The sequence below is a fragment of the Cyanistes caeruleus genome, chromosome 8, assembly GCF_971803275.1.
Source record: "Cyanistes caeruleus chromosome 8, bCyaCae1.hap1.1, whole genome shotgun sequence".
Classification (NCBI taxonomy): Eukaryota; Metazoa; Chordata; class Aves; order Passeriformes; family Paridae; genus Cyanistes; species Cyanistes caeruleus.
In genome coordinates, this window is record NC_141708.1 from 34,559,375 (window position 1) to 34,582,349 (window position 22,975).

Below are 22,975 nucleotides of genomic sequence, written 5' to 3' on the forward strand. Positions count from 1 at the left end.
TTATGTGTCTTTCAAGTTTCCCTTTGCACCTTTTAAGCAAAGCAGAACTGCACATTGTATTTGAGATATAAGCAGACAGGAGATCTGGGCCTAATAATGATGGTGTAGGGGTGTTTGCTGTTCACTTCTTCCCTTCTTTTGTAATGATCCTTGACACTCCACTTGAGCACACAGAACAGCTTCACTGCAGCACCTGTCACAGTACCAGGATCTCTATTTTGAATGGTAGGAGTTGAGTCAGAGGCTGTGATATTCATGTTTCATTCCATGTGGTTCACTTTGCTTTTCAGTGAAAGGATTTCATCCCGTTTTATTGCCCAGACAGTGTGGGATCTTTTTCCAAACATTTTTACTTAGCTTGTCTTGGTAGGCTGAGTACCTTAGCACTGCCAGAGAAGATTGTGATCTGGTGCTGCTTGCTGCCCAGGATGGAAGACCTGAGACCATGAGCACGTAAGTCTGTGGGTGTAAAAATTAATAATTGTTAGTTCTTGTTTGCTTCCTAGCCTTTAGCGTGTCTTTAATGGAGCTGTGGTTGTGCATGTTGATGTTTGAGTGCTCCTGTTAACCTGCTTATTCTAAATAAACCTTAGCCCTCTTTGTTTGTTGCTTTCCCCCCAGTTATTAATTTCTTGCTCTGCATTTTGTTCAAGCCCACAACCTCTGACTTACTGCCATCTCCCTGCGAAACAGATTCTGATTATGTAGAGCTTTATCATCAAGTTCCAGTTCCTTCAATTTCTGCTATGTGCAGCAGTTTGAGAGCAATGACTCTTTTACCTCTCAAATTACCTGTTATTTTATCTTACAAAAACAGCTTGTGCTACCTTATATTTTATCAGGACAAGTCTTTGGAATGATATCCAGTCCTAAGGAAGAGATGGAATGGTTACACCCAGCAAAGAGAGCTTGTGCATTGCTAGAATTCCCTGCCACTGAGGGCAACTACTCAAAATTCAGGTGTCTGTGCTGTAGGTTTCCCTTTGTTTCAACTGAAGTGTCTGTGAGCTTGGTTAAGATTCCCAGACTGATTTCTTCTTTCACTGCAAGGATGTGTAGGGTGGGTGAGAAGAGGATGGAGGTGCAAATTGGTGATAGGCTACCTATCCACTATCACTGGAGAGCAGCAGTGACAAGGAGTTGTGCAGATCCGTACCACTGCTTCTCCTTCATCAAGCATCACTTAAACCAGCAAAATGTTGGCATTCAAAGCATCCCTAGGAATGGATGGATGTGGACAGCACTGCTCACCTGTGTGCAGCAGAAACTCTGCAGGCTCACATTTGACTGGGCTGGTTCACACTTGAAGTGCTTTATATTGCACCAGCTACAGAGTTAATAATAATGAAGCCTTTCTAAAGAAGTACTGCTTGGGTATATTGTTTCACATATCCCATTTCCAACATCTGTTTTTCAGTCTGAAGAGATGTTATATTTGGTGGCCTGCATCTCACAAAAGGCTGTGGTGATAACGAGGGGTGGAAAGTCAGTGGACTGACTCTTCGTCTTACCATAACATTTTACTCGCTCGTTTCCCTCTGGGAAGGAGCAGCAAATATCAGTGGCTCTTAATGAATGAGGTGGGGGATGGGGAAAGAGCAAGGCTCATATTTTACCTCCTTACAGGAGAGAAAGAGCGGCTTAGCAGATCTTCCTTCTCAGCCAGCATCTTCCCCGTGCTGCTGGGAGTGTTTTCTCCAAGGCGTGCGATGGCCGGGCCCTGCTGGACGCTGGTGTTCGAGGCTCCTCCTGGATGGCACATGTAAGGGCAAGGGGTTTGTCCTCCGGTGAACCCCTCGCCTGTCACGGCTGCCCAGGCTTTCCTCCTTCCAGGCTAAAAAGAAAAGGGATGATTTCATAGGGTGCCATCACCGTGGCTGGCCGGGGGGTGTGCGGCGTCAAACCACAGCCTCCGCGAATAACGGGATAATTTGCCTTTTCTCATATTACCATCATTTAATTTCGTTCTTGTTGGTAAATAACCCCCGGCGTTACCAGCCTGGCACGCCGACGGCGGCTCTCGTGGGCAGCCGTGGGAGCACCGGCGCCGCTCTCCCCCGTCCCCGGGGCCGTGCCGTGTCCTCCCGGGGCGCGGGGGTGTGGGTGGGGTGTGGGGGGCGGCGAATCCCGCTCCGGCCGCGAGGATCCAGGGCGCGTTTTGCCGCCTGCCGGGAGGGCTCGGAGCGGCGAGCGCCCCGCCGAGCCGCCCCCTCCCCGCTCCCTCCCGGAGGGTCCGGCCAGGGGCGACGCCGCCGGAGCACCGAGCACGTTTCGCGGCCCGGGGCTCCTCTCCGCGCCTGGGCTCGTAGCGCCATGGGAGCCGCCCGCCCGTGGGGGCCCGGGCCGTGACCCGCGCCTCGCCCCGCTCCGAGCCATGCCAGCATCGCCCCTTCCTGAGAGCTGCGGGCCGGCCGCGCCGCAGCCCTGGTACGTGTGCGGGACGGGTCCCGGGGCTGCTGCGGGCGGGAGGGGGGAACGGCGAGGACCTCTGCTCTCCGAACCCCACCTTTTTTCTTTTTCTTTTTTTTTAATTCCCTCTGTTTTTTCACTCCTTCCCCTCTCGTTTATTCCCTTGGCTAGTTGCAAACTTGAGCTCCGGTAGAGTGGGGAGGGGGAGGCAGGGGCACCACCGCGGCCAGGCTCGGAGCCCCGCGGCTCGGGCCGTTCCGAGGCGGGGAGGAAGGCAGGCTGGGGGTTATTCAAATGCAAAACGGAGTTTGTTGGCCGAAAAAGCGAAGAAGTCCGGTCTCCCTGGCTGTGCTGGAGCGTGTTTGAGCTGCAGCAGCCAGAGCCTGCCTGGAAAAACCCGCCAGGCAAGAGAAACTGCCTGCAGCTTGCGTGGAGGACAGGGAACAATTAAAAGGGACCCTGCCCGGCCGTAGGGGCCCCCGGCCAGCCGGAAAAACCCCGCAGCCCCCTCCCACCGCCCCATAGGAGCGGCGAGCGAGGGCTGTGCAGTATCGCACTGTGGAGGTGCCGCTGGTGTGCGGGGCTGGGGGGAGCATCCCCGCGGGAGCTTCCTCGTCTTTGCCGCCGGAGAAGCCGGGCGCGTCCGGATGGGCGCTGCGGGTCCCCAGCGCCGCCGCTGGGGTCGGCCCCATTGTCTGCAGCCCCGGGGAGGGCTCCCCGGGTTGGGGGGGCACGACCAGCGGCGGGGCCGGGCCACGAGGAGCCGCTGCCTCCCCCCCAGGAGGCTCCCCCTGCCTGCCCCTTCCTCCCTTGGGGTCCGCCTGCCTGCGCTAAAGGAGGCAGAGCCCTGCAGGGTTATGGGCGCTGAGTGCTTGTCCAGCTGCTCTTGGAGCTGGGGGACGAGAGGTGGTGGTCTCACGGCAGCTGGAGGCTTGGTGCTGGCTGGAATGCTCCCTGCCGTGCTCCTGAAAGAACCAGAGGAGTTCGCCGAATGGCTGAGGAAAAAGGACGAGGCGGCCTGCTGGGAGGCAGGAGCAGCTAGAACCTTACGGAGGTATGGCTGCTGGCTCCCGAGGAGAACAGGATGGGTTTGCGAAGGGACCAGGCGCAGCAGTAGTCAAAGGAGACGCGCCAATTGTGTGCCCAGCCTGTCCTACACTCAGCCAGCCTATCCTGCTGCACCCCAAAGATATTTAAAGAGCAACGTAGTCAGCATCACTTGTATATCGGCCTACGTAGCAGCTAGCCAGCGTGGAGAGATTGCTACTCCTTTAAGGAGGAGAGGGGACTGTGCGCACCAGTGTCACTGGAGTTAGGCTGCTCCTGTGAACAAGCTGGCCAGGGTGGCTAAAGAACTCTTACTCTAGAAATTATAATACAATAATGGTAAAATGGGCGAAGATCGCAGCATTAGGGATTTAAACGTGACTGAGTGGATTTCTAAGGAGGAGGTGTCTCTTTAAATTTTCAAGACAATGGAAAAACTTGTGGAAACGATGATAATAATAATAATAATAATAGTAATCTTCCAAATAATAATAGTTCTCCCCGGCTGTGCTCCGTGTTTTTTTGAGGTACTCTTGTGGAAAGGCAGAAAGCTATTCTGTGGTTTAATTACCCTGTTTTCATTATGTCAGTCTACACGAATTAGGAAAACAGATTGAATTGGGAAAATTTAGCGTTTAGTCTTGGTCCGGGCAGGTTGCCTGGTCGACCCTAACTGTAAAGGAGGAGAAAGCTGGTTTATGCTTTTCTGAAGTAGTTGCTCTGCCAGCACAAGGGGTGTTTGTGGTGGTTGCTCTTGGGTTGAGGGTCAGTCCCTCAAGATAAGAGGAGTTTTTTGTGCTTGGAGGAGACAAGAGCAGACTGAGTTGTGCAAAGCAGGTAACTGGGGAAGAACTCAAGGTGACATATACCAAGGGACTTTGGTATTCATAACCAAACCATTCATTCATGGTTTCTGTAAGACCTAATTCTTCACTGTGTAGTAATTAAAAATCTTCACTAGTAGTGTTTTATTATGACTGGCATGGTACCCTTGGTTGTTGAAGCTAGCCTAAATACTTCCATCTTGCTTTCTGTTTTCAGATACTTAAAATTTCGAAACACCTTTTAGGCTGAAATTTTCCAGGCTTAATCTTTGCCTGAAGGCTCTTCCCTCCACCTCCCCCTTCTTTTAGCTGAGTTTGAGATAAGGTGATTCAGTTAATGGTGGGGGTTTTTTGTTGTCGTTTTTAAGAAAAGGCAAAATTCCCTGAAGAATGGAGTCATATTATCAAAAAGAAATGCAGTGTTTTAAACAGCATAAATGCAGAATTAGAGGCATATGATGAACTGGGGTGTTCTGTTTGATTTGCCTTCTTTTTTTTTGTATTCAAATATATCTGGAGTGTTCTGGTGGATGGGTTTTTTTCTTCGATGAGCCTTTATAATTTATTTGATATATTTTTACTTTTTAGCATTTCCCCCTGTGAAGATCAGTGCTTGGCTGCACTGCACATAGGTTCAAGTAAGCCTGTGCTGCTTCTGCCTGGCTGAAGGGAGGATACTTGCACATGTGGTGTGAGTCTTCACAATGGATTTTTGGCTCAAGTTGTTTGTCTGAGGCTTAATCTGGTTTGTGGTTTAGGCATGTGCAGTTCCTTGCCACGGTTCTATTTTTTTGTTGTTGGTTTTTTTCCCCTAACTGTTCTGATAGCGCTTTCTCTAAACTGGGAGGAGGTTTTTTTTTATGGTATCTTTTTATCTGTGTGGCTCACTGTGTAGTCTCCAAGGTGCATGAAGTCATGACATTCAGAATGTTAACCATGGACATCTCCAGCTGAATTCATGGAGCGTGCCTATTTCACAGCAGCCTCCAGCTCCTCACGCAGCGGGGTGGCAGCCCTGCCTTATCCTCCAAACACACAGGTGGCCTTCCGGGGCCAGCAAGGACAAAAATTTAGGATGAAGGCCTTGGTGCTCAGTGTGCTCAGCATCATCTTGTGTTGCTGATGAGTGAGTAAAGGATTGTGCTTTATATGTGCCTTTGTCTTTGAGCAACTGGGGTGGCATCCTGTGGTGCCTGTCCCACATTTATATGTGCTGGAAAGTGTTACCGTAAGCCAAAGTTTGATATATGTGGATGAAATATGTCCCTTTGCTTAAGAGTGGCATAGTCCTGTAACATAAAGCAGAAAATCTCTATGGAGAAGAATGGAGTGGGGAGGCCTCTGTGTATGAAATAATTCATGGTACTGAGATGGCAGTTAAGTTCCATTTTTATTTCTTACCCAAAGCCAAATGTGTATTCAAGGATTAAAGAAGGGGGAAAGGGAAAATTGAAGCAGATTCTCCCCTCCTAACCCATTTCCTTTCTTTTCATATACGAAGTGTTCTACAGGGCAATGAGTAGATGCAGGAAACTGGGCCAAATTGGAAAGCAGGTTGGCTTTGGTGCAGCTGGGAAGAATATGCAGATGATAAGACAGGCTTTTGCACCTGAGGGTCAGATTTTTTAAACGTCTGTCTTCTCTGGTATCTCTTGCATCTTCCTCTAGATCATTTGCTGCCAGAAGATGAGGTGCTTTTCAATTCTAAATTGTGCATCTGAGCTTGTGTGACAGCTTAGTCACATTGTGGCCCTTATTGTTTGGGACCTGCATATTATTGAGTGGCTTTTATGAAAGCTTCTAGATCTGTTTCTCCTAATGGCAAATCTCAAGGGACTTTTCAAAAGATACCTAAACACTGAAACAAGATGTATTTTAATACATCTGGCTGTAGTGAAACCAGGTGACTAGTCAAACTAGTGACTTCTAGCTGTGTAATTTTGTTTTTTCCTATACTGCTCTGTTTGTTCAGGAGTAACTTTCCATTTTTCACAATACCATAAAAAAAAAAAGCCACCATTTTTTATGAGGACACATCTTCTAATATCTTTCTTTTTCCCCTGCCATCTTCCAACAAGAATCAAGTTATGTAACAGAGTCTTGATTGACACTGTCTCTAGAATGAAAATTTGCTTTATTTTTTTTTTTTTTAAATCCATTTGTGTAAAGTGAAACACTGTAGTTTGGTTTGTTTTTTGTTGTTGTTTGTTGGTTTTGAGTTTGATTTTTTCTGGAGGCATTCTGACAGTGTGGGGTTAAATTTCTTAATTACCTTGTAGATAGAATTCTCATTATAATTGTTTGGAATTTTGACCAAGACAGGACTAAAAGATTTAGCCTTTGATTAGCTTTTTTAGCAGTATTTGTTGAGGATTATAGCAGTCAGTGGAATTGTTCCAGATTTATTACCATGAATGAGCAAAACTTAAGCAACTGGCCTTACAAACAGCTTTCAGCTTTGCACATGGATTAGGAGAGAGAAGTTGGTTCAAGAAATAGCTTCAGGATGATATTATCTAGGGCAGTTCCCTGCAAAACCTCCTGTCACCTATTGCCTCTTTTACATCCTGCAGACACCTGTGCTCCCCTTCCAGGGAAGGTATGGCAAGTCTCACCAGGTCTGGCTTTCAGAAGAAAGCATTGAAGTAAGTTTGTTTCTCACCAGGATGATAGAAAAGTGACATGTTGTTACACTGCCCCATGAGGTTTATGTTTTGTAATCCTGTTGAGTCCATATAGATGTTTTGGAAATGGAATTAATTGTTTGTTGTGAGATATGACTGATGCGATAAAGCCATTTGTGGTCCTTCAGAAGCAGCATGAGATGATTTGCAACTGCTGCAGATATCAACAGTCCTTGCCAGTGCTTTAAATGGAAAAGGGAAGGTAAAATATTTCCTACTGTCACAGGAAACAAAATTTGAATACCAACCTTGCAGCTACCTAATATTCTGTTCTAACTGTGGAAGAGGAAACAAAGAAATAGCAATATAACATATAGGACAGGTTATTTAAAATGTCAGACACTTTTTAGCTAGCAGTTAAGGTGGTTGTGGCAGACCAGTATTCAAGGCTAGGGTTTTTTTTTAAAGGGAAGCAGAGATCTCTTGCTGACAACCATTTTGCCTGAGAGTGTAAGATCACCTTGCAGGTCAGGTACTCAAAATCCCAGACATATATAATTAAAGTGAAGCATTAACCCCCTACCCCTTAAAAGATTTCCTTTGGGGGTCTATTCAGATCTCTTCTGAAAAAGCCAAAGTCACTCCAGTGGCAATTAAAACAAAATGGATAAAAGTGTTCTGTTCTTGTGACCCTATGTTGTCATCTCTGAGTCAGACAAAGCCGTTGCCATCTTTTATAATGCAGCATTTATACCCAGGCAATTTCCTACGAATATCAGCATTCTTTTTTTTAGGAAGAAAAATGGAAGTCTTGAGCCATTCTGTTCATAGCCTCTCTAATTTTGGCCCTGAAGAGAAACAATGCTTTGGTGTTGATAGCTTTCTACATTCTTGCCAGACAGGTGTGTTTCTCTGTACTAAAAGATTAAAAGAAAAAAAGACAAAACCAACCAACTACAGAACCCCAGGATGATCTTGCCTCTTCGGTCCTGAAGCAATGGTTTTGCAATTTTCAAATTATGCAATAATAGAATGGTTTGAATGGGAAGGGACCTTAAAGATCGACTCATTCTAACCCCCTGTCACGGGCAAGGACACCTTCCACTGGACCAGGTTGCTCCAAGTCCCATCCAACCTGGCCTGGGACGTTTCCAGGGAAGCTTCTCTGGACACCCTGTGCCAGAGCCTCACCACCCTCACAGGGAACAATTCCCTGCTCATATCTGATGTGAACTTGCTCTCCTTCACCTTGAAGCTATCCCTCAAATGCAAGTTAAGACATATTATCATGTAATTATAGTAATGATTTAAAAAGTTACCAGATGGTTATAAATTAACTTTCTGATTGATAATTTTGACTGTCGTGCTTCCTGAACTTCCACAGCAACAGTAGCAACTACTTGTGTGAGCAAACAATATGAGCAAAGCATCATTCACATGCAGTATGCTCAAAACCCCAGTCACCTCCTGTATTCTCTGGTCATTCTGCTTCTGTTTTAGGGCTGATAAAGAGAAAGACTTTATCACTTCAGTCCCCCTCCTGATTCACACATTGCCATGCTGCCTGGCCTTTGTTGATGGCTTGCTTTCTTCCTTGCTCTCCTGGCTGTAGGCTGTGAAAGTAGCTGGCATTTCTTCTCCTGCCACTATTATGTAGCTCCTCTGCTAATGGCTGCAGATGTGCCTGCTGCTTGCTTCCAGCTGGTTTTGCAGCCCCTCCAGGCCATCCTTTGGAATGAGGATCCCAGTCTCTGTCACAACCCCAAGAAACTGGGGAGGCTTTTTGCAGGCTGCCAACAGCTATTTCATGGACCTGCTGATGTGATGCCCTCTTTGATTCATGGAGTGACTCCTAATGGCCACATCCCCCTTCCCCCATGTGCCTCCAGAGAAGGGTGGGGGGAGGAGAGTACTCACATTACCTTCGTTTCAGTGTTGTATTTGTTTTACTATTTCGCTGTCTGACCCAGCTTTTACAGAGAGCTTCTGTGGGAGCTGTTCAGGTCTCTTCTGCGACCTTTGAAGCTTCACCCACGACTATAAACAACTGCATGTGTCTACTTAGTCTCTCCAGGTTGGATGTGTTGCTGTGGAGGAGGGATGCTATTTATTCAGCTTGTTTATTTTGTGTTTGGTGGGCACTGTTTTCTGAGCTGACCTGAGAACTGTTTAGCCTTGTCTTGTGCAGCACTGCTGGCTCTAAATGGTATTTGTGTGTGAAAAAAACCTGCTGTCTCAGTAATCATGTCCATCTGATATGCAATGTGAAGATGTGATACAAGATAATCACATGGTGTTTAGATAAGATGCTTGATATGTGTGTTGTGGTACAGAGGGTCAGTTAGCTTGCTACAGCTGAATAAATAAGAGCCAGGCTTCAAAATGCTTTAAATAAGCTACTCCAAAAGAGTTTGGGGAGTTACTGTTAGGCACGGTGGGTGCTGTGGGCTGCCCGGGGCTGTGGCAAAGCAGCTGGCCAGAAACAGGCTGGCTGCTGGTGTGCTGCTTTGGGGAGCACCCAGCTGGTGGCCCCACACACAGACCATAGGAGTTGGCTGTGCCAGCCCATCCTCTCAGTAGGGTAATGAGCTTCTCTTGGGGCAGTGCTGTTTGGGCTGCAGCAGCAAAACTCTCCCCACCTTCAGCAGAGCTCAGACCAGGCTGTGGGAAAGTGCAGCCTCCGTGAGATCTCCCTGTGGGCTTCAAGGTGGGGATTGAGGTCATAGGAGGTGATGTCAGGAACCTGGTCACACTCTTCTATTTCCTTTAGAAACTAAGATTCCCTTTCTTTTACTTCCAGTTGAGGTCAGAATTTTAGTACGTCATCCCCATACTTCTTGTTCTTCCTTTTCTTGGCCTCTTCCCATCAATGAGAGGTGCAGAAGGCCTGGTGGTGACTTGCATTCAAATCACCTCCAGTGGTTTAAGGAATTTAAAGAAATGATGGTGAAGGGAAGGTGCCTTCCTGCTGGAGACTACAGAGCCTCTGGCTCTGTTCCCATTTTAAGGCTGCCCTTTTCTACCACATGATCTATTCAAACAGCTAAATAAAGCTTTAAAAGCCTTCTACAGGTGCTTAAAAAGTACTAGGTGCTTAAAGATATGTACTTGTGAGAATTGCTTTACTTTAAAAGAAAACCCCAACCCACCTTGAAGGAAGTTGCTTTGGAGCATTAGAAATTTGTTATATCTTTTGAGATGATCCAGTTGTATTTGGGGGCTTGGGGGACCTGTGCATTGCAGTTGTGTCTGGGGACAAAAGCTTGTGACAGATGTATGGTGGTTTTTTTTGAAGGTAAATTTAAGTTGTAGTGGTGAAGCAGAGACCTCTGCCTTGCATGAAACATATATAGGCAGACAGTATGGAATCAAGGGTTGACATGTAACGCAGTGTGCTGTGAAGGTATTCTGGAAGATAACATTGGGAAAGACCAGTACTTCCCTGGTCCAGTTCCCCTGTAATAGACACAGATTAATCTCTTTGGGGAGCTAGTAACTTTTATCTGGCATTTATCTGGCATTTTACCATGTTATCACATAGGCTACCAGTGGATGGTGGAAGAATGATAGGTGCCCTGGTGATGTTATATTGAGTACACACGAAAAAGAAACTCAGCTTTGTTCTTTTGTTCCTCAATATCCTTACACTGATAGATACTACTCCTTACTCAAGGGAAGTTTATTGGTTAATGAACTGTTAATAAAATTGAGAACTCAAACTTTTTAGTACTGATATAAAATAGTGTGTGATGTTGCCTGGTCATTTGAGTTCATTTTGCTTCTTTTTGTTACAGACCTTTAGACAAGCTTTTTATTTTGTAGTATACTAATATTTTCAAAGCTTTTTTTGTGCATCTCAGTATAACACCCAATACTGCTATTTCTGATTCTACCTCTGTATTTTTAAATACTAAAAATGGTCAGTTGAATATATGTGCACATTTTATTAATTAGAAGTATATTAATGCTGTTTTGTATATTTTTCTGTTTCAGAGTTGACACTGTATGAGCACAGAAAGCAGCAATGGGAGTGTGCGGTTTTCTACTGAAGAGGTCTCTCAAGAGCTCATGATTTTTTTCCATCTCTCCTCTTAACATTCCTCCTGCTCCACAGACATGGCTCACCATGCGAGGCCTTCCAGATCAGCCAAAAAAGATGAGTTAGGCAAAAGGAAAACTAACCAGAGCAAAAAGAAATCTAGCCAAGTGAGAAAGAAAACCACAAAGACTTCCACAAAAGCTGTTAGTTCTGGAAAAGGTAAAAAGCCAGCACAAGAAAAAGATGTTAAGAAAAAACAGCAAGAAAAGAAACCAATCATGAGCTCTTCAGGTAGACTTCTCAGGAGCAGTGTAAGCAGAACCTTGTCTGGAGTGTCTTGGGTGAGTTTGGAGAAAGCTGACAATATCCTCTTTCACAGCCAGGATTCTTTCAATATCAATGGCTTTACAATGTCTCTCCGTAACCGATCCTTCTCCCAAAGATTGTCCCAAACTCCCATAATTGCAAAGCCCAAGAAAGCTGCAGCACAAAAAAGGCTAGAAACAAAGGAAAAACATGAACAAGAAGCCCTGGCAGTAGTAGAAGAGAAAAGCGATGAAACAGGTGAAATAGCTTTGATACAAGATTTAGCTCAAAAGGATTTAGCTGCTCTGCCTGTAGAAGGCTGTCTGTGTAGTGAAGGCGAAGAACCTGTTATCCCATGTGCCAGTCAAGACAAGGAGGCAGAAATATCTGAAACAGATGACTCCATTCCAAACCGTCAGGTAACTGATGATGGTTCGGAAACTTCAGAGGTGAAATCTGAGCATGAAGACCTGCCCTGTGAGCAGATACCCAGTGATCTGGATACGGGCAGTTTGGCTGAAGCGTTTGTTGAAGGTGCTCCGCTGGTGCTTCCATCTTCTCCTTCTGACTCTGTAATTGCCTCTGAATCAAACTCGAAGGTGCATGCAGAGACTCCCTTCAATGTGGTGCCCAACAGTACAGAACCTGACTTCAGCTCTGTTGATACCTCAGACCTCAGCTCAGCAGTACTGATCGAGTCGGTCACACTTGCCAAATTCCACATTGGAGCAGGGTTGGACATGGTGCTACCTACGGAAGAACAAGACTTGCATTCCGCATCTCTAGTTACCTCTGAGTTTAACTCACAAGAACATTTATTAGAAGATGCAAGGTCACTTGCAGATTCTTGCTTGAAGGCAGGCTGGGATTTGAAATCTGGGAATAAAGACATTGGTTCAAATTCCAGTTCTGTAGCTGCCTCTGAATCAAATTTGCTTTTACATTTTGGAGGTGCAAGCTCGCTTGCAGAATACCCCATGAAACTGGTTGTGGATTTTGTACCCATTCACAAAGAACTTAATTCAAATTCAGATTTGAGCTTTACAAAAGAGAATTCAGAATTTGACACACAAAACATATTTACAGTATGTGAACCAGTCTCCAATACCTCTTTAAACAATATTGAAGTAGAGGACATTGAACAGCTTGTTAAATGTATTGATGCAGAGACATTAATTTTGAATTCAGGCTATGTCCCCACTTTATCTTCAGATTTAGAAAAAAGCACAGTTGATAAAATCTCTGCGGAAAGCTCTGGACAATTCTCTGCAGGTTTTGTTTCAGAGTTGCCTTCAAGCATGGAAATCTCTGCTCTTGCCTCAGAAAAAGCCATAAATGCAGATTTGCCAGCTGACTCAAGACTGCAGCATAATGATTATTCATCACAGCTGGGAAGTGTCGGAGTAAGCTTGAATTTGTTTCAGGACAACGTGAGCAACAGCACCGAAGCAGTTGAGGCCTCAGGGCTGTCCTCTCTTAAAAATCCAGCTGGTGGTTACCCTGTTCCATATTCATCTCTGCTCCCTATGCTGGAGAAAAAGAAACGAAGGCGTTGTGGAGTCTGTGAGCCCTGTCTGCGGAAAACAAATTGTGAGGAATGCAGCTGTTGCAGGAAGCGCAAAACTAGTCACCGGATATGTAAAAAGAGAAAATGTGAAGAACTGAAAAAGCCACCACCACCAGTCATGCTACCTTTTGAGGTAAGAGAAACAAGTTGCAAATTAAGTCACTCTTTCGAGGCTTGAGGTGCATCTTAAAATTTTGCAAAGGGAAATGCTGGCCACGATTCAGCTTGAGAGAGTTCAGCGGGGTTACTGTTGGTGCTAACAGGTTGTACATTAACTTCCTCTTGTCATCTACAGAAGTGTAGCTTAGAATGAGCTGGAGTTAGTCTTGCTCCTGTTGTGTAAATCCATAAAATCAAAGGTAAATGTGGCTTTAACTCTGTGTCCCAGATATTGGATGTTGGCCAAAACAATTGGAGTGCATGAAGGAATGAGAAAGGGTTAAGCACAAAATGTGGGGAGGAGGGAGACTGAGGGTAGTGTTAGGAGTCTGTGAATTACTAGGGAGAGTGTTGGTGTTTTATAATACTGAAGGCTAAAAGCAAAGAAAGGCAGGTTGTCTGCTCTTTGGTTCAGTTAAAGTAATTTGCTTGCGATGACAGATTTGGTGGAAATCAATTTATAAACTTCAGGGCCAAGTTGTAGCTGCATTTTCCCCTATCGCATCTGTCTGCCTTTCTAATTGTCTATTCTTCTGTTTCTCTCATTTCACTTCTCTTTCCTCTCTCCCTTTGTCTTTTACCACATTCCCTATACGTACTTTCTTTTTCTGTGTCTCTTACTCATTTTTCTGACCCATCAGCCTTTTATAACCCAGGTCATAACTTTTGGAACAAAGAGGAGGGGAAAAGACAGTCTGTATGCCCATGTGATAACAGCACTGACCTTCTGAGAGATTTCAGTTTCAAGATCAGGCTTTAAATCAGGTAAGTAGGGAGTTGAACATAGATTTCCCACATCCCAACTGAATTCCCTGACCTCTGAGCTGCAGTGAAACTCTGCACTGCCGCGTCCTGCTGGGAGCGTTCTCTTCATGTGATCCAATAGCACCTGAACCACAGAGGGGGAGAGGATGTCTTGGTAGTTAAATCACTGGGACATTTGCCTTGGGATGTGGGAAACTGAAGTTCAAGTCTCTGCACCAGTGTGTACTCTGAGTGGAGCAGTTCACACTGGGGAGAATGCACCTGCAAAACCTTTCTCGAGAGTAATTTTGTTAAAATGGTGTGTTCTTAGAGCAGGTAGAAATTCCTGTCAGCTAAAGAGATCTCAGGAGACCTGTTTTCACTGCTCTGTCCTGTGCTTACCCCAGAGCTGGCAGAGAAGTCAGTTCTGGTTTTACGGTAGGCAAGCAGAAAGAAGAGTCCTTTAGTAGTGAGGGAATATGATATATTCCCCTTTGTGGTGGAAGTGTATCCTAAGGTATGATGTTTAGGGAAGTAGGCTTAAACAGTTTGGCTCAGAATTCATTCAAAAACCTCTGTCTCAACTGCTCCTTAATGCTCTGAAAAAAAACATTGAGGAAAGGGACAGCTATAATGTGGTTTAAGATAGCTATTAAAACAATAAAGGTGGTAGAGACTTATCCCGACTTTTTACAGCAAAAGAGTTGTATATTTAATCAGAGGGATTGAAGAAAAGTTCATGGGAGAGGATTCATGGAGTTGAGGTAGGAAGTGATCTAAAAGCCATGTTTTAAAAAGGGTTTTGGCAAGGTCAGTGAAAGGAAGCACTCCAGCATTTCTGTCAACCTTTGTTTTCCAGGCTAAACATACTTCTTTTCTTGTTGCTCAGCCTGACCTTCTCCCTGCAGATTAGCTTTGCCCCTTCACCTTTGTCCTCTCTGGGCACTCCTTTTGCTTTCTTTATGAGAGATTCCTTGTTTTTATTCTTTTCTTTGGCAGCTTTTATTTTGGTGTGCTTTTATTTCATTAGACTGGTCACATTCTGTATGATGCATTCAGAGCTGCACCAAAGGCCTCCTTAATTTCTCATTAAATCTTGTATGAAATTTCAGTGGTGCAATGGAGGAAATTAAGTGTTCCTGGCATTTAAGAACATGTCAGGTATTTTCTTATAAAATTGTATTTGAATGAAACCTGGTGCCTTTTCAGATGTTCCTAGAAAGAGGCCTTGTTTCATTTTCAGTCTCTAGAACCTGCTCTGAGGAAATGAGAGAGTATTTCTACAATGTTACATCAGCTCTTTCAAGGTGTTGAGATACAGGAGAAGGTGTTGGGGGATGGGGAATGCTATCACTCAGTTTAGCAGCTGTCCTTTAGATAAGATTGCAGGGAATTCCATTGTTTTCCCAGACTGGTAGTACTGGGACTTCCGGTGACAGTGAGGTGTTTCAAATAGAAAACAGCTGAGGAAAACCCAAAACTGTAGGTCTCTGTCCATGGTATGGAAAATGAACATAAATAATTAAAAGAAATGAAGTTGGCTTCAGTGTGTTCCTTGTTCAGAAGAGTCATGCTTCTTTCTCTCATGTTGGTGGAATGTAAGCATTTTTTGGAGGTGATTCACTGGGAGGAGGGTGTAGGGGGATAGAGCAGGGAGCATAATTTAAATGTTGGTGTTTTGCCTTAAAGGAATTCTCCCCCCATTCTAACTAAAAAATGCAAAAGTCCCAGTGAAGTCAGTGAGAGCTGTGTGCATTAAATGGCTGTGAGGGTTGGCAGTCCATACCTGCTGCTTAGGAAATAAAAAGTATTGATTTTCCTTAAGAGTTTATGTGGATTTACAGTTATAGGGAGTAAGGCCTGGCTGGTAGAAACCATGAATGTAAAGTGAAGTGGATATTCCAACACCCATGCCCAAATGTGCACAAGCACTCAGCCCTTGGAGAATGTCAGTTGTGTGTTTGGAGCTGGCATTAGTTAGGTTACTGTTATTTCCATTAATCCACACATAATCCAGATAAAAGATTTGAAAACTATATTGGACTTGAAAAATACCATTTAAAAACAACAGCCACATAAACCTTCAGTGATATTGAACCTTCCTGAATGTAATGGGTTTTGCAGGGATGTGACATCATGAGAGTCTGGATAAGGCATTGTGGGCTCTAGTTCCCAACCCCTGTGTGTAGTAATATTGTTGCATATAATGCCCCTCTTCCTGAGGAATTCACACTGTGCCTCTGGTTTGGAGCTGGTAAAGAAGAGTACTAAAATATATAAGGGAAAACATTTTTCTTTTGCTTATTGAAGTTTTGGAAAGAGCAGCCCAGTAAATAAAATGTAGGGAAGCTTTCATAAGAAGAGGAAAAAGGCTTTATCTTGGGTTGCTGTCCCTCTCAGAATGAATAATGCAGGAATAATTCACAGTGAAGAGTTTGAGAAACTTACCCACACAGGATTATGACACTGCCACATTTTTGTCTTGTCTTTAAAGGACTGCTGTTTTCTGAAACAGGATTGCAGTTACTGAGGGCTATTTCACAGCTCTTTTGTTCCCTCGTCTCCAAGGCTGCTTCTTGCAGGGCTTGTCAAGGCAAGGTGCCTACACTTCAGGGTCCTGCCTAGGCAGGGAGCCCTTTTGGGTTGGAAGCATCTGCTGGGGAGAGCTTTAATTCCTATTAGAACTAAATAGCTAAATTTAGTGGGACCTGTAGTCAACAAACTGACCAAAAAAATGAGGTCACTGAGTGTTCAGTTGGGTTGCTCAAGGTGTCTCAAGACATCTTATTTAATAGCTGTAATCTGAGTAACATGAAATATTAAATAACAAGAGGAGTCTGCTTGTCTGTGGGTTTTTAACACACTGTTCAAAAACCCAGACCTATTAAAAAAGGATGCTGCAATTCATGCTGGTTGGGAACTTTCCAGTAAGCCATTCCATGATTGGAAAATGCTGAATGAACAGGAACCTTTCACAGCTACTGTATTAATGCAATTGTTTTTGGGGGAAGTTTCTTGAGGATTGAGAAATGGAATTTCTGTTTAAAACTTAAAAAGGGGATGAGAATTATCAGATGTTTAGATAATCAGAATTAACATGTTGGTGGTAAGGGCTTTTTGCCTGATGCAGACCAGGGGCTTGAACTTTGGTCTCGCACATCCCATCTGTCTCCACTTGAATTTTTGAAAGTTTTGCTCTGCTTTGGAACAAAACCAAGTGTTGAAATCTCAAAAAAAGAAAAAAATAAAACAGGAATTCTTGTTTTCCAGCCAAGCCCAGCTATAATCAAGAAATTTAGACTTCGTGGCATTTATTTTACAGTATACTCCAGAAATATTTAAGCCAGTTGAATTTTAAAATGAGTGCACATAAAAACACTCCCGAGTATGATAGCTGAGAGTTTTGTAAGGGTCTAGCACACAGCTAGAGGAGTTTGGTAATGTGTGTGATCAGCAAAGCTGCATCCAGCCTTCCCTGCCCCACAGATGCAGGGCAGGGAGTTGGAGTTGTGCAGCTTGCTCTTATTTTACACAGACACTCATACTCTGTGGAGTATAAAATAATTACAACTCACAGTACTTTGCCATTTCACTGTGTTCCTGGGTGTGGACTATGATGCAGCCTAAATTACAGTGAGATGGATTAGTTTGTGCTCTAGTTGTTTTCAGAGGCTGTGTTTAGCAAGTTGCTTCTTCACTGCTCCTTATTTTCTGTGTTGGTTCTTAAAACTTTTTTGAGGAAATTATTTGAAGAGGTTTTTTTTCCTTCCTTGTGTCTGAGGACCCATAACATGAGGTTACGAGGAAAACTGAAACTGCTGTCCAGTGCATGCACCAGTCTGGGGACTAAATCAGAATATGGGGTCTTAGGTTTCTAAGCAAACAAAATACTGTTCCTTTTTTCCCCCTTGTATCATAAAGCATCTTAAGCAGCTAAAACTATGAAGAAGAATCAGATCCCCAAGTGCATGCGATTTCCACTCTCTCAATTTTAATGTGCAAAAAGACCCTTGCAGACTTGGGATATTTGGGGGGAAAAATATAAGTCAGTATTTTAATTTTACCTTATCCTAAATCCTATTTAAGACATCACTCTGGTGCAACAAATGAAGAGCTTAACTACAAGGTGGCATCAGACAACAAGAAATGGGCAACATCTTTCTCTGATTTAATCGCCATGGGGAATGAGTTGTGTGTCCCCGTCTGAGCATTTCTGCTGATTTGCACCAATAAGGGAACAGTGATTGCAGTGTAGCACTAGATAAGAAAACAGATTGCAGTATGTAGCTGATGAAAAGCTGTTCTCACTGGTTTTTATCTTTAGTGCATAAATCCACTGTTCTGGTTTATATGTCAGCTGCGAGTTGTTTTAGTGAATACTTCGGTGACTGCAGTGTTAGATATGTTGTTATTTGTTTGCTGTCCCGAGCCAGAGAGTGTCTGTGTGATCCGTGAGGGCTCGCTGGGACCCCTCCGTCCTCCTTCCATCCGGATGAGCCTTACAAGCAGGTGCAGTTGTGGGAAAACAATCGCAGTTTATGTGGGGGCCAGTTCTTCTGTTTGGGATATGGTGGCCGGTTCCCATCACAGTCCGTTCGGGATATGGTGGCCGGTTCCCATCACAGCCCGTTTGGGATATGGTGGCCGGTTCCCATGGCAGCCCGTTCGGGATATGGTGGCCGGTTCCCATCACAGCCCGTTTGGGATATGGTGGCCGGTTTCCATCACAGCCCGTTTGGGATATGGTGGCCGGTTCCCATGGCAGCCCGTTGGCAGTAGGTTTGTTCTGTTGGGTGCTGTAGGAATGGATGAAGACAGAGGAGCATCTCTCGCCGGGCCAGCTGTGGGAGGGCAGGGGCCGCCGGCTGATGAGTGCGGTGGGCGCGGGGCTCCTGGCCCCAGGCTGAGATTTTGGAGGGGGCTGCTGCAGCGTCGCGTCCCCTCGGCTTGGGAGAGCAGATGAAGGCAGCCCGTGTGGCTGCGGCCTCCGCCATGTGAACAGCGATTTCCCGTCTTCCCGGGACGATGCGGCTGCCGAGCCCCACCACGGCGATGCATCCCCGGCGCTGCTCACGGAGAGGCTCCGGGCTGTGCCGCCCTGTGCACGGCGGTGTGCGCACGCGTGCGGGTGCACGGGGACCGTGTCCTCGCCTGACCCCGTTCTCACTGCGGCCCGAGCCGAGCCCAGCGAGCCGGGCCCCGGTGCCCGGGGCGGGTGACCCGCAGCGGCCGTGCCGTGCCCGGGGCGCGGGGCGGCGCCGGCTCCGCGGGCGCGGCGGCTCCGGGCCGGCTCTTGCGGGCGGCCGAGCGGGAGCGCCTTTGTTCGGGCGGGAGGCCGCGGGGGGGCGCTGCGGGGCTCTGCGCGCTCCCGCGGGGCCGCACGCGGCGCGCGCCCGCGCGGCCGCCGCTGCGGCAGGAAGCAAAGATGGCGGGGCAGGGGCGCCGCCGCCGTGAGGGGGAACGCGGGGCTCCCGCGATGTGAGGGGCGCCGCGGGGGCGGCGGACGGGCCGCCGGGAGCCGCCGCCGGCCCGTGGAAGGGCCGCGTGTAAAGCACTCGGGGTATTGCAGAAATATCGCTGTTCCATAATAAAAATCGGGAGTGTCTGCCTGCCTTTGTGACCACAACTTATATTCTGCAATTTGATGTTTTTTTAGGTTCTAACAGAAAACAAAAGGCCTCAGAGGAGGAAGCAAAGAGTTTTAAAGGTAACCGATGATTGCTTTGATATTTATCCCCTCCCGTTTTGAGCAGCATTTTCTTGTCATACAGCCCAGGAAGGCAAAGGGTTAAATGCTGGGTAGCGGCGCTTTCCAGCTATTAAGCAGATTAGCTAATTTTAAAAGCAAAGAACACGTCCTTTCTTTTCTCTTTCTCCCCAGCATGTTGGAGACATATTTGACCCTCCCTGCACAAGTCTGCAGACCAAAAGTTTGCTTCCCCTTGCACTGAATGCTCGTTCCCTTTAATTTCTTCTGTTCCTAGTTTCGTACTTCCTAGGGTAACAGTTAAATGTTTTTAGCCGTACAGGTTTTATGGCATCTGAAATTTCATGGGAGAAGTCAACGTTAAACTGCAAGCCAAGTTAACAAAAGTGGAATTTTTATACTTACTTTACTGAAGTTTTGATTTCCTCTCTTTCTTTAAACTTTAGAATACCTTAGCTGAAACTGAAAATTCTGTCAAGTTAAAACAACCTTCAGTTTCGGTGGTGACATGTTCCTCCCACACTTTTAAGACGGCTGTCTTTCGTGATAACAAATGATTGGTCTTTCAGATGCAAATGTCTTAGTTTTTATACCAAAATACAGACTTGCTAGACTCATGGTTAACGTTTTGGGTTGTTTGGGTTTTTTTAAGTAGCAGGTAGTGTATTGATACTGCTTTTCTCAGTTAATCTGTAGAATGTTTTGAATAAAAATAAGTCATTTATTTTGTTGTTGCAAACGTGTTGGAGGATGGATGGGGCAAGTAAGATGGGTGGTATGGGTAAGATGAAGCTAGTGAAAATGCAGACAAAAAGTATGTTGTTAAACTTAGTTTGTTGAACTATTCTCTTATACCAGCTAAATGTAATAACATAGCTTAGTGTTGTTTCAGTACACTAAAATTTCAGAAGTTATTTGACATCCTGGATTTGATAAATGCCGACTGGTCTGTAGTGTCATTTTATTTGAAAACATCCCAATTTCTTAACAGTTGTGTTGTCACTGTTATGCTTTACAGAAACTTTGGTAAGAGAAGCCAAAGTTAAGATTAAGTAAGGAGCAAACAACCTGTCCAGCCTCAAGGGTGTCTGTCTTTCCACGTGGACTAGTTGTGCTAGCACTAACTGTGGTTGTACAACGATAGCAAATCTTAGTGGCCTTTCTTTTGCATTAAAATAAGCCATTAAAATATTAGTATTTTTTGTTGTTCTGGGTATGATTTTAATTATGCATTTTAATACTGCTGCTCTTTCTAATATACTACATGGGTGTAGCTAAAACTTGAAGTATTTGCTCTTTCTGTCTTTTGTGCTGTTGACAGTAGCATGCAAAATGAGTGTTTGTGAAGGAGTCAGTTTATAATGTGTAGTTGGTGTGATGCCTGTTCTGGCAAAGTGTGGGAAATGTGTTTTTCTTTGGTCACAGACAGATACCTTGTGTTGGGTGTCTGTCTGCAGTCGTGGCTCATGGTTGGTGTTGAGCTTTTCCTCTTGAGTTTTGCCACTGTCTGTGATTTGATGGCCCAACAGGTTGCTATGTAATATGAGTGTGTCATTCCTCTCCTTTCCAAAACGCCTTCTGGAGAGTTTTTTTCCACCCTTGGCCGTTGAATGGAAAGGCTTGTCTGGTTCTGTGTGTGTGTGCGTAGTGTCCATGTCAGTCGTTGGACCTGAGTTGGTTTCTGGTTTGACTTTCCCTTTGCTGAACTGATTCTGTGGTATTTCCTCTTTGGTTTTAGGTACTGTTCTTTGTGTTTTCTAGTGTTTGTATTTGTTTTGTGGTGCTGAAGTGTATTTCCTAAGAGTTTGTCCAACTGCATCCACCAGAGAAGGTGCAGTACCTCTGAAGGCATCTCATGGAATGCTGGATTTGGGTTGGTGGGGTTGGCCCTTGGTTTTGGGTGGGAGAAGGAAGGCTGGGCATCTTAAGTTAGACTGCAGCTCTGTAAGCTTTCAAATGCTGCATAATTTGCAGACTTCTTTACTGGGGCATTTTTTAGAACTGTGACGTTATGTTACATGACTCCAACCTGGCTTCTGCTCTTGGTGGGACAGCCATGTAAAGTGGTGTCTTATCTGTTGAATTATGACTTCAGTGTTTGATTTTACAATTGGTTGTGGCTGAGGGCATCTGACTAGTGACATTTTCAAAATTTCAACAAGATATCTCCTTTTCTCTTTGTATTTTCTTTGAGTAGTATTCTTGAGCTTCTTAAAGGAGGATTTCTAGTACTTTCTTCTGATAATACATGGAGTTTAGGGTTTTTTCCTAACTTTCTGGAGTCTTGATAGATGCACATTTATTTACTTAGAGGGCTCATGTTCTAGCTGTGCTGCTGAGGACAAGCCATTCACAAATTCTGTACAGGAGAAAATAAGTAGTGCTTTCCAGTTGCAAATAGGTTGGACAGATAGAAAGGAAACTAAAAGTGATACACACTATTATACTGTGCCCTTTTGTGTACTATTTATAATTTTCCATACTCATGTCTTAATGCTCCTTTCTGGTTATTGGGCGACTCGTTTAGGAAATTCATCTGTGCCATAAATACTGTATTAGGTTCTCTATATTTATTTTGAAAGAACATCTGAAATATTCATCACTTCTAGCAAGTGAGTGCTCATTAAAGCAAGAGTCTTTCTCAGCTCACAGTAGTGGATACAAGGGAAGGAATATACTTATTTTTCCTTAGGGTTTATGTTGTGTTCTTTTCCCAGTTTTAAGCAGATACTTCTATAATTTTATTCCTGGTAATGGAAAATCCATGTAGAAGGGATTCATACTTAAAAATTAATTTGCCTGCATTTCAAAAGTCACATTATACAACCTGCTTCACTTAACATCATCCTTTTTAGCCACTTACTGGTGTTCTGGCTCAGTTTGGGCAGTGCAGGCATCTCTTCCTTAGGATGGGGAAATGCCTGCACTCACTTCCAAGTTCATTACCACAGAGCTCAGAAGAATGGGACAGTTGCACATAAATCTACACTTACCACGTGTAGGCAGCAGTGGCACCAGTGAGGAAACCCCAGGGATCAGGAGGCAGCTGGTGAAGCACAATCCGTGCTCTTTCCTGGGGTTTCTGGGGAGCCAGGGCTTGCATGGCTGTGAGTGTTGGTTGCCCTGATGGAGATTAAAGAAACCCAAAACAACAACAAAACAAAAGGAACAAGAAAAAAAGGGAGGGGAAAAATAGGGAAGAGACTGTGGGAGAAATCTAGAATGACATATGTAGTGCTAAGTGAGTTTTGTGGCTGCCTGCACAGTCGGTGTTCTCTGTTTGCATGATTCTGCATAAACGCTGCATCCATGCTCGGGGGCGCCAGCAAAGTGTGAACAGTGCCTGCTCACACTCTGGAAAATCCCCTCAGCTGAAGGCAAGCCAAAAGGCAGAGATGACTCAGTATCTGGAACTTTGGCGTTGTTTATAAACATCATATTAGGAACATGGAAGTTTCATTTCCATCAAGGCTGCAAATAGCAGATTGAGCACCCTCTTAATTTTTCTGCTTCACATAGATGAAGCATAGTCTTGTAAAAAGCCCAACT

General features: G+C 44.9%; 1 protein-coding gene across 14 annotated transcripts in view; it reads left to right on the forward strand.

The window, feature by feature from the left end:
• Nucleotides 1–22,975, forward strand: part of TET1 (tet methylcytosine dioxygenase 1) — an 88,950-nt gene that overhangs the window by 22,657 nt on the left and 43,318 nt on the right. For 4 of the 14 annotated variants that reach the window (XM_086900115.1, XM_086900126.1, XM_086900127.1 and 1 more), the window contains 2 exons: nt 10,898–12,949; nt 19,376–19,426. In XM_086900115.1, coding sequence (XP_086756241.1) covers nt 11,021–12,949; nt 19,376–19,426 — 1,980 coding nt within the window. In that variant the 5' untranslated portion in view covers nt 10,898–11,020. Of the gene's footprint in view, nt 1–290; nt 454–842; nt 961–1,626; nt 1,763–2,170; nt 2,428–10,897; nt 12,950–19,375; nt 19,427–22,975 lie in introns of those variants that run through there. The other 10 variants (XM_086900117.1, XM_086900116.1, XM_086900121.1 and 7 more) reach the window with 7 other exon arrangements.